Below are 11901 nucleotides of genomic sequence, written 5' to 3' on the forward strand. Positions count from 1 at the left end.
AATGTAAGGAGTAGAAGTGAAAAGTAGCCTGAAAAATAATTAGCTACTCAAAGTATACAGCTAACCAAAATTTCTACTTAAACAGTATTAAGCATTTGTACTTAGTTACTTTACAAGTCTGGTAAAGTGTTTTGCAACAACTTTTATTTTTCAGTCAGAAAAGCAAACATTAGTCCAGACCAGAGGGTGGGGTTTAATCTTCTTTCCCATAATCCAACTACCGGACACTCCGCCTTTCTGCCCCCGGTAATCGAGCTTCCGTTGCCGGATTCCGGGGTCGGACCGGGTCGGACACGTTCGCTCTCGGCCCGGCACTGGACCTCGACGCGTTTCGTGTGATTTTAAAGTGTTTTGAGGCGACAGGCACCCGCCCTGAGCTCGGTTTAAAGCGGAATCTGGATCCTGGTTCGTGCCACGTTGTTTWGTGAAACAGCTGTCAGAACATCTGKGCAGCTCGTCTCCCGTCAGACTASAGGAGGAGGAAAAGTGATTCGTCAGCGACAACAGTTACTGAGTCACTCAAAAGTTTCAACGCGTTTAAAGGAGGATTAATTACTTGTGTCTGTTCTTTTCTGAAGTACGTGTTCCCGTTTTGAGGTGACTCACTCAGGCAGACACCACTCTTCGCGCCCCGGCTGCTTTCGTGTCTGAGCCCCGGAGGTTGGAGCTGTGTGGCCGGGCCGTCGCTGGAGCTTTACCCGGCCCCTCGTCAGGTAAAAAAAGAAAAGGCGTGGTTCTGGGCGGGCGAGCTTTTGTTCACACTTCACCTGAGACAGACTTTCAGAACCAGCGGACCACGGAACAGCGCACTTTTAAGAAGCGTTTTTAAGCACAAATGGATCCTTTAACCGCCTCGCGAGCCCAGGTCACGCGGACGTAATGCCACACCACTCGAGGCTCGAGCCTTCAGACGGACGACCGGGAAGCGGGTTGAAGTGTTTTCAGGACGTCACTGTTTATTAAACAGAGGAGGTCATGGCTTTGTCTCAGATCCAGTGTCTGGACGACCACCAYGTCAACTGGCGCGTGAGCGAAAGCAAGCCGGAGTTCTTCTACAGCGAGGACCAAAGACTGGCGCTCGAGGCGCTCATCGCCAATGGCCGTGATGAGTTCAGGGACTACGTTCACAAAGCCGGCATCCGGGAGTTCCTCTCCGAACCCGAGCTGGAGAGCATCTCGCTGGCGGCGGAGGCCTACCGGCCCGGGTACGAGCATCTCCAGAGGCCCGAGACGCCAGGCCCGGGAAACTTGACTCCGGGGCCRGGGGAGGACGGAGAGGACGGGGAGGTGTCGCTCGCCTACTGGCCGGACCGGTCCGAGGCCTCGGTGGCGGAGCTGGACCTGGGGTGGCCCGAGGCCATCTCATACCGGGGGGTGACGCGGGTGACCGTGTACACACAACCTCCCACCGAGGGCCAAACGCACATCAAGGAAGTAGTGCGGAAAAGCATTGCTTCTGCTCAGAAGGTGAGTTACAGAGATAACAGGAGGCGTGCAGCTGTGATAATGTTTCTATTAAAAACACAGAAAACTAAACAAACACACCTGAACCAAAACATGAAGCAGCGCATATCCAGGAACACTGAACTCATCATTGCGCAACATGTTGATGTTTAGTTTTTTATGGATGATCAATGTCACAAAACAAAAAGGTCAGACACCACAAAAGCAGCTTTATAAAATTAAAACTGCGTATTGTGAAGATCAATTCAGTTACAATATAAATCTGAACAATGAGTTTTTAATTTAACACCAGATGATTTATAATGGGTGATCCAAACCGATAAAAATGGTTCCCAGCTTCTCAAATGTCAGCATTAAGTTTAATTATAAAACAATTGTGTGTCACTGTTGTGTCTGATAATTTTATTACAGTCAGCATATAAACTGGTAATAAAATAAATGATCACGTCACTGTGATTACTGGTTTGATTTTTAGCTAGTAATCGTTGATTTACGACACATTTGTCTGTCTTGGCTGCTTTCACTGTACTTACAGCGAAGCAGACTTGGCCAAGTTAACTTGGATTAAATATAATCCAGTGTCTCTAATTTCATCTAACCCAGAGCTCACCTTTTCTGCTAGTTTGAGATCTCCTTATTTACCCGAGTCTTGAGTCACAAACTGGCTTAACCTCCCTACAAGTGTTCAAACATGCATTCAGCAAAGCCTTCATCAGACAAGTCTGAGCTTGATGTACCAGTGGGGGRAAAAAATTTAAATGCACTTGCGTCAGCGAGTGCGTGACATGCCAACTCTACATGCATCACTTTTACCTTTTTTATATGCATAACTTCAGACACTCGCTCAYATATTGGTGAAGGTTTGAGTCATGAAAACAAAAGAGGCATGTAGACTTAAAATTCTTGGGCTCTGTCTYAACATGAAGTGACTTCTGTTGTACTTTGGAAGCGTGAAGTTATTTGAAATCTGATTTTGATTTTATTTTTGGTCACCTGTATGATTACCTTTTTGTCTTCCCGTTTAAGTTGTGCAGTTATAAACGTTTAGCTGGGCTAAGTAATTAGTATTCTGCGTTCCTGCAGAAGAACACACTGTGTCCAGTCGAGCTGCATTTCATCACCACACTGCAAAACATTCCTCGTTTCTAGCAGTCTTGTGAAGAAACATCTCCTTTCAGGACTACTATCTAATCTTTTTGTTAAATTGTTAATTAAAGCAGCTTTAATTGAACCAGGAAGCGCTAACGCCAGCTTTCCTGTGTGTGTGTTTTTCTCGTCTGCGTGCGTTCAGGTCATCGCTGTGGTGATGGACGTGTTTACAGACGTGGATATCTTTCGGGACCTTCTGGAYGCGTCCTACAAACGCAGGATCCCTGTGTACATCATCATCGACATGGCCGCGGTGCCCAGCTTTCTTTCCATGTGTGGCAGAGCTGATATGCACCGTGGGCACCTAAAGGTTYGCATCCTGTCTCTGTAACACGCTCACAACAGACATGGAAGTCATTTCAAAAGAGTTTGTTCTTCACAGATGTGCTTGTTTGGGTAATTATGAACATATATAGTAAATATTTTAGCCGTTTCATCCCCACAGGCTGATTTCTTTTTTGCTGTGATTTGGCTCGGTGAGTTAAACTGGTCTTGTCACTAACAGAAAAACACTTAGCGTTTCCCGGGAATTTTCTTAATGTTTTTTTAGACTGGAAGCCAGAATGAACACCAACACATTCCCACCTGTGCTGCGGGCGATTAAATAAACCACACTGGCACTCTCACTTGACTGTCTCTCCAGYCAGTTTTTGCTTCCAGTTCTCTGTCTTCCGTCCTCACAGCTCTGGACTTCCCTCCACTTTCGACTGTTTTTTTTTCTTCTAATCTCTTTTCTCACCGCTGTTATTGTAAAGCCTTTTACGACTCTTTTCTTTGGCTGCTCCTGTGAGATTTCGCACAGAACTAGCGCAAACCACACCCTTATCACAGAGATGAAGACAAACACCACAGGGTGTGTCCTACAAGCATGCACATACACAGAGAGAGTCCAGGCTCTAACCTGTACAATCACTCGACATGAGGTTGCGGTGTTATGAACACTGAGCTTTAAGAAGCCGTCCTTTTTTTTTAAAGTCTATTATATTGTCGCCTTTATTTCTCCTTTGTTCATTACGATTCCCTTCGTCCCTCGGCACCAATTCCTCTAGATTGGCAGAGAGTTTTAACCCCGTGCGCGGTCATGTCTTCACAGAATCTGCGAGTGCGCTGCTGCGGAGGCGTGGAGTTCTTCACGAGGTCGGCCCAGAAGGTGCGTGGCTCTCTGAATGAGAAGTTTCTCCTGGTGGACGGAGACAGAGCCATCTCTGGTTCCTACAGGTGAGCGGTGCAAAGAATGCATTACTTCAGCTGTAAACCTGCTTTTTAAAACAAAAAAAATAAAGCAACCAATCCCCCTGAGGAATAGTCACTCAACTCTGCGGTTCAGCGAAGCTCTAATTAACATTTTTATGTTTCTTTTTTTCAAACTTCCGTGGTTCGGTTTAATCTCTTAGCTCTCAGCTGCATACGGGAAGCTGATTGCCTTTTTTTCCTCCTATAAATCACGCACACACATTCTTCTCTGTAGAAAATAGCTGACAGAAAACATTAGCAGCTAGCTGATGAACAGACAAGAATGTGGCAGCTACAGAGGCAGATATTGTCCTCACTTTTAAGCGTCCTCTCTCTGTGCAGCTTTAAAATGAGCCATTTTATAATCATCGTCTTTCCATTTATTCACATAAAGGATCTTTTACGACTGACATGTCTTTTTCTCTTTGCTGACACAGAGAGATAAATAGAAATATTTGAATATTTAAGCTAATCAAATCTTAAAGTGCCTGTGATGTCCAATTTTTGTAACACATGAATGCATTTTTGAAAAGATGTTATTGACAAAAATATTGCAAAAGAAATTTCATGTCGCTGAGATGAACAGTTGTTGAGATTTTTGCCTGTAAAGTAACAGGAAGTGATGTCGAAGGGGAATGTCTGAATGTGAACAGAGCATTGCTACAACAGCTAACAACCCAGACTGTAGAGAAGAATCTGATGTTTCTTGATGGTGCGTTCACACCGAACGCGATTTCAGCGTCAGGAGCAGCAGGTTTACATACAAAGTCTATGGTGGACGCACTTCAAGCAACGTCGGGAAGTTCTGCGGCGCCTCAAGCGCGATTAGAGCAGCGCGATTTGAACGATTTGAACGATCTGAGCGTTCGACGTGCTGAGGCGCAAATCGCTGAAGTTAGAAAATCTGAACTTTTGCAGCTCGACGCGCCACGTCAACCAATCAGAGAGACTCCACTGTGTGACGTAGCGACATATTTCCCGACGGGACAGTTTACTGAATGATGTCCACTAACCTGAAACAGACAGAGCTCCTGCTCTTTAGCTGAAATGAGTGCTGCAGTCGTGTCCTGATCTGCACCAATGCGTGGCAGCGACTCATCAGACTGAAAAAAATAGTCCTGAAAGCGAGCTGTGAGCCTCTACTCTGAATTATCTGGTGAATTAATTATGAATTAATTATCTGATGAACGTGACGTGCTCTGGCTCTCTGTAAATAAAGCAAAGCCACTTCCTCGTCCGACATTAAACAGCCCCACAGAGGAGGGAGGGGAGGGGGGCTGTCGCCGTGCAGCGCAGCTGTCCTGCGTCTGACCTCAAAGTGCACAAGCTTCAAACTTCAGCGTTGGCTGCGATTTTGAAGCTGAAATCGCGTTCGGTGTGAACGCACCATAAGATTATTTTGAGTCTCTATCAGAGAGATGAAGAGGAGTCAGAGTTCAAATATTACTGTTTCAATAAACAAAGACCAGGGAGCTTTCTTTGTTAAAGTGTTCCCCTTTGATGTCACTTCCTGTTTCACATTGGCTGAGTCAAGTTCAAAAGAAATAATGCCAGTTAAGGGAAAAAATGGGTAAAATTGTGTGTATTATTCCAACTTTCTTAAACATAAAGACGTTTTCTTTGACTTTTTGTGTTTGAATAATACACAGTACATGTCACAGGCACTTTAAATTATGAATGCAAACATTAAACATGGTGTCTGTAATGTTTTCACTTTTCCTTTCAGACTAGTTGTGACTTGTCGCAGCATTCCATTTATCACATAAAGCTAATTTCTCTAATTTGGGCAAATTTTCACGCACGGAAACTTCAGCCGTCTATAGCTGTGTGTCAGGAGTTTTTTTCCTTAGCTCTTGTTTCACAAGGAAGTTGAGCAGAAAACGTTTGCTGTTTAATCAAAGAGAAGTGTGTGAGACGTGACTTCAGGGAACAAATGTGTGGTGTAAAAAAATAAACTATTACACACCATAGTTTGGGTTTTCTCAAAGTGTAAGACAGCAGATTTGTAAGTTGCTTCCGTAGACTGATGTTTTCCTCTCTGTGGTGTTCCAGTTTCACCTGGTCCTCGTCTCGGTTGGACCGTAACCTCATCACTGTGATCACGGGGCAGGCAGTGGAGACCTTCGACATCCAGTTTCAAGGCCTCTACCTCGTGTCCAGAGGCGTGTCCCTCAACAAGGTCCAAATGGGAGACGAGCCAATCCCCGACCCGCTCCCTCAGCCAGCTCCTGCTCCCGTCTCAGCTGCGGTGGCCAGGAAGCTCATCAATCCCAAATATGCGCTTGTTGCCACAGGGACCCACACGAGTCCTGCCCCCTCCGACCAGAACTCCAGCAACAAGAACTCAAACTCCCAGAATCCCACTGGGCTGAAAATGCCAAAAGGACGTCTTAAGGGGGTCATTGAAGAGCCGTCCATACATCCCGGGTTACTCAATCTGGAGAAAGCAAACCTGATCCCATACCTGCCCACCTGGCCAGAGCCAGACCCGCCAAGCGATGTGATTGGCTTCATTAATATCAGGGATGACAAAAGGTCCAATCAGGTTCACTTGCAGAGGTCAGAGAGGTTTGAGGTTAGCCAGGCTATACGCTTCAGCGCACCACTGACCGTACCAGCCCCGGCTGAGGGACAGGCTTCAAGTCAAGATGCAAAAGATGCTCAAACAGCTGTAAATCCTCCAGTGAACACAAGCCCCGAAACCTCTGCTCCCACAACTCCTACAGATCAAACTCTCCAACAGGATAAAGATCCAAACAAGGACCAAACTGAATCCACAGAATCCACTCAGCAGCCCGACACGTCTCCCACACAAGACACACCCAAACCACATGAAGACACATCTGCACCACCATCTGAAGTCCCTGCTGAGCCTACAGACAGTGTTACTCAAACTCCAAAGACTCAACCAGCAGCGCCTCCCGTTCCTAAACGCCGCACGCTGCAGTTAGTCATAGACCCCGGCTCGTCAGAGCAGCCCAGCGAGGCGCAGGTCACTTTGATGAAAATGGACCAACTGGACAGTCTAAGCAAAGAGCCGAAACAGCAGCCGCTGACGCCGACCCKCAGTCGAATGTTATCGGCGAGCCACGACAGAGACTCTGGGAGCAACGAGGAGGGCAGCCAGGACAGCACTAAGGTCATTTGTGACCGAATGGTCAACGAAGACCCCTCGAGTGTTTCTGCAGGATCAGAAGAGGAGTTTTACGACTGCTCACCGCAGGAGCCGAGCGGCCCGGTGGTCAACGGGGGGCAGACGGGATCGGGCCGGGGGCACCGTCTGGGAGATGGACTCAACATGATGGCCCGCTTCTCTCAGAGCATGCTGGACCTGCGRGAGCCCATCCACTCAGAGGACAGCGTTTCCCTGATTCTGCTGTCCCAGCAGCTGCGCAGACAGAGCCACGAATCCCCACACAAGCACACGGGACAGGTGAGCTACCTGTGCAGTCATATAATACCAACCCTGAAAGACTGAAAATTACTACAGCCAACAGTTTTATCAAGTTCTAAATGATTGAATCAAACAACAAAATTTGTGTTAACTATTTTCTTCACATTTTAAAAAAAATAAAACATTTAATAATATTTTTTTTGTTTTGTAGAATTGTAAATTATTGGAACTTTTAGGCTGCTGGGTTGAAAAAAAATAGCTCAAGATATGCTTTCCTGTTTGTGTTAAGAAAGTGCGACGGTATTTATTTTCCCAGTTTTTTACACTTTAATTTAAAAAAAGCAACGAGTTTAATGATTAGTGTTGAAAATATCACACGCTGCCTTTCATCACAACGCTTGACGTAATATTCAAAACATTTAGGTTTAATCAGTTATTACTGGGAAAGTCCGGAGATTCACATAAATTTTCTTTTTTAAGAAAAGATTTACAGGAAAAAAACGGACTTACATAACACACACACACACACACACACACACACACACACACACACACACACACACNCACACACACACACACACACACACACACACACACACACACACACCTCTGTGTTGTGCCAACTCATCTCAAAATAGGTGTGTTTGATCTCTGGCATCAGAGCAAGTCACTACCTGTTTAAACTGATGATCTCTTACTTTTCTCTGGCTCACTAAAGCGTGTGTGTGTGTGTGTGTTTGTGTGTAGGTGTGTGTGTGCGTGCGTGCGTGTGTGCGTGCGCGTCCTCCCACACTTGGGCTCAGACCTGGATATAGGGCTCGGCTGATCATTCCAGGGAGRATGATGATGATGAAAGACAGCATCTTCAGATAGGCAGCGAAGATCGATGCTCCCTTAACGTGACTCATGTTCTTAGCAGAAAGAGACCGTTGCACAATAACCTGTTTATACAGAATCACAAAGAAAAGAAATATGTTACAGCAAATAAAATATAGAAACAAAAGACTGGAGGTGCAAAGAGACAGCTGCATAAGACAGAATAACCGACGTAATTAAACTTGTGCAAATGTCCAATTATTAAGGTAAGACTGGAAAATTAGTTTTGTCCTGTCGTTTATGTACACTTTATTATTAGAAAAATTAAAAAACAATTAAATATACAGAGGGGAAAATAAAAACACAATGTTATCCTATGTTTGTATAATTCGTAGCTCTCCTTTGAAATCACAGACCAACTTCACAGTATATTAGCTTATTCTTGTGTTAATGTTATCCAGKCTTGTAGATGTAAATCATAATTATTTAAGTCTTAACGCTTCATTCAGTTTGGAGGGTGACTGAGAYAGTGACAGGTTGATTGGTATTTTTYCTTTTCATACAAATTTGATCAGTTCACAAAAGGAKATAATTAATTTTTAGAGATTTTCCAACCAAATGTCACATTGCTGTAACGGTTGGTATTAGTGAGTCTGTCCSAGTGTGGTTGTGTAAAAAATGTCAAGGGTGGATGGGAAAGTTTTCTGCATGGTAATGCTTATTAAACCGTTGTCATTAGATATCATTCAGGATTCATSTCCTTAAACATGTTTCGACTTGGACTTTCAGTTATTATGAGCTGGAGATTACTTTCACTTTATCTGGAAACACCATCTTTAAAGATATTTCTGTGTGGTGCCGCTCACTGTTTGTATGAGAGGAATCGTTGGGGTGTGAACCAAAACAGTCAACATTTACCAGAAAACAGGCTCAACATTTAACATTTTATTTCATTCAGTTGACTCAAGTGCTGTTAAACTATTAATGCTACTGCTATTGCTACTACTGCCACTACTACAGTATTGTATTTGCCCATGAGTGTGTGTTTGTCCGTTTGTTAGCAAAATATCTCATGAATCACTGGACTGAGTTTATTAAAACTAAAAAAGTAAACATCACAACTGACTAAATTTTGGKATCRGTTCGTTTCAAAATGGCCACCRCACCTAATTCACCTTATGAAGCACAAAAATGGATTTAATTCAGTCAGTTTTATAGTAATGGAGCTAAATTTGACGTAGTTGCTGAGAGTCATCCTGAACACACTTTAAGCATKAACAGATCATGAAAGATCTTGTTTTATCGCCTGACGTCACAAAATACCTCTTCTGCAAGGTTTGACCTAAATACTGTAGATATTAAACTGTGGTTTCTTATCATCAGATGATTTTAGTTTATAACTCTGACATGGAAGACAGCAAGTGACATGCATTACTCAAGTCTTTATCATTGCAGTCTGTAGTATTCCTCTGGAAATTGATTATTTGCTAATTTAAAACCCATCTATGTGAAGTAAGCTCAACCTGTATAGAACATATCTTCATAGCTTGTTTCACATAAGATTAAGATTTTTAAGTTACTTTATATGAAAGTGTCTGTTGATATTTGTAAAAAGCTAGAAAAGAACATGTTTAAATGTCATCAGATTAATGTTTGTTTTGTGTAATTTTAACTTGAACTAAACTTAAGAATCACCAGCTAAGAAAATGACGGACAAGATGTTTTTTTTTTTAAAAAAGCTTGAGCACCAAGAATCCCACCATGAGGAACTCCGTCGATRAAACTCATCTCTCTGCTTCCTCTCTCCGTGCAGCTCTTTCAGACCTCACGATCTCCAGCCCGTGAGACGAGGCCGAGGGGACACAAAGTCATCATCGCCAAACCAGGAAGTTACCATCGCCCTTCCCATACGGCTGGTCTCGTGATAGGAGGACACCGTTACTGGCAAAGTCAGGCGGCGCCTACCGGTTCRTCCCACCTTCGCGTCGAGACCCGCTCTGGSCGATCACCACGGCGCCACAGCCCCRGCTCCAGAAAGACKGACCRTGCTTCACCTCAGCCACCAGCCAACCCATCGGGGTTTCTCGGAGTGCCTCTTGCGAAACTCAGCAACTTTAGGAATTTGAAAATGCGAGGAGGAGCAAATCAGAAGAAAGTGCCTCAGAATAATAAGGCTGTGAGGTAGACCAATGAGGTACTGGTACAGAAAGGTGTTTGAATAATGAACTTCCTGCTTAGAAATTGGTGATGCTTCAGTATGGGATCCTTTCTGTCTGCTTTCTGATTTAAAATCCTGCGGTGCAATTACTAAAAAAAAAAAAACGGAAAAAAAAACTATTTATGATAATGAATTTTACAAGCAACCACGAAAGAGCCTGAGCAGAAATAACCCGATAGTAACATATCAGATGATGTTTGTGTTTACATACATGAGATGCTATGGATACTTTGTTTTGTCGATCAAAAAGGCCCAATTTCTTGCAAAAGATCAGTCTTAACAGATGTGGTACTGTAAAGCCAACCGAGGCRCTTCAGTCCTGTAAACAATATTAAGAACATTTGTCTTCAAATTACCTCAATTACCTTCCTGTTTCTTTTTCAGTAAACTTGTCTGTGTTCGACACACACAGTATTTGAGATATGCAGTCCTCTGTCTACTTAGTGATACTGATCAGACTTTAGAACTGATAGCACTGTGACTGGTGACAGTTTGTAAAAGGATGGGGCTTTCATGACCATTACTGTACCCATCAGAGTGAGTAAATGTAGAACTACCAAATGTTAAAAGCTGTCATGGGACCAAATCTGAATGTTTTAAATAAAAAGATGAACTGTTGCTGAACTCGACCCGTTCTTGACCTGACCAGTTTAAASCAGACTGATGGACAATTTAAAGTACTGTATTTTATGAAAAATGTATCATATAGACAGTGGAGCCACATAACTCATGCCTGAAGAATATGACAAATATGCTAAACTGATCAGGAGATAATCCCAGGTAAAGGTTCTATTTTAGGACTACCTGCAGRYATTTTTTTCAAATAAAACGACTCATTTTGAGTCGAAAAATGGTTGACTAACCACTTCAGGTTGGGAGTGTAGGAGTTAAGTAGCTTGGAGTTTTGTTCACGAGTAAGGGAGGAAAGGAGTGCAAGATTGAAAGACTGATCGATTTTAGCTTCTGCAGTATTGTGTAGTTGTCATAAACATGGAGCTGAGCTGCAAGGCAAAGCTCCTTGTTTACCTGTCGGTCTACGTTCTTACCCTAACTCTCACTAAGTCTTGGTRGTGACTGAAAGATCCAAGCAGTTAGGATGGGTTTTCTCTTCAGGGTAACTGGGCTCTCAGTTAGAGAAAGAGTTAGGAGTTCAGTTATCCAGGAGAGACTCAGAGTGGAGTTGCTACTAGTTTAATAGGTTTACATGTCCATTTGCATACGCAGAAACAAAGCTAATGCATGGACTTTTGTTCTCAGTCTCAGATAAGAAACCAAAGACTGATAACGATCAATCTTTTTCTATAGAAGGGCCAGCTTCTTTGTTGCCTCTTCAGTAGATTAGTTTTAGTAAATGACCTTTTGAGACCCCACACAAATATCGTAAACCTGCCTTCAGTGGACCCTAAGGTGAAAATTCCTTCAGTGAGTCTGGGTTGTGTTAAAATTCGTGCAATTCTGACATATCTTGTTTTGCTGTGCAGCCTGCTCAGTAGAGGGGTCAAACAAGGAGGTTCTATAGAACAGCTGGAGGGCGCAGAAACCAGTGAGCGTATGATCGGCTGGTGAAGCTAACGGCTAACTAAACGGTCAAGAGTCTGGATTTCCCATTACTGTACATGTTGACAAC

The 11901-nt window shown here is 43.6% G+C and overlaps 2 protein-coding genes across 4 annotated transcripts in view; one reads left to right on the top strand and one right to left on the bottom strand.

The window, feature by feature from the left end:
* The window catches only part of LOC106519657 (sodium/glucose cotransporter 5), a gene marked incomplete at its 3' end in the record, with an annotated part of 22806 nt that extends 13257 nt beyond the window's left edge, over window positions 1–9549 (bottom strand). The window contains 2 exon segments of one of the 3 annotated variants that reach the window (XM_014011420.1): window positions 181–469; window positions 557–648. Coding sequence is in view for 1 of the 3 variants with exons in the window: in XM_014011417.1 (XP_013866871.1) it covers window positions 8046–8271 (226 nt within the window). 3 annotated transcript variants of the gene reach the window in all.
* On the top strand, window positions 954–10898 carry fam83gb (family with sequence similarity 83 member Gb). Its single transcript, XM_014011416.1, has 5 exons — window positions 954–1467; window positions 2756–2923; window positions 3707–3831; window positions 5899–7279; window positions 9870–10898. Exons 1-5 carry the CDS (start codon window positions 976–978, stop codon window positions 10239–10241), a joined length of 2538 nt encoding a protein of 845 aa, XP_013866870.1. The 5' UTR covers window positions 954–975; the 3' UTR covers window positions 10242–10898.
* The last annotated feature ends 1003 nt before the right edge of the window (window positions 10899–11901 follow it).

The sequence above is a fragment of the Austrofundulus limnaeus genome, unplaced genomic scaffold (genome assembly GCF_001266775.1).
Source record: "Austrofundulus limnaeus strain Quisiro unplaced genomic scaffold, Austrofundulus_limnaeus-1.0 Scaffold80, whole genome shotgun sequence".
Lineage (NCBI taxonomy): Eukaryota > Metazoa > Chordata > Actinopteri > Cyprinodontiformes > Rivulidae > Austrofundulus > Austrofundulus limnaeus.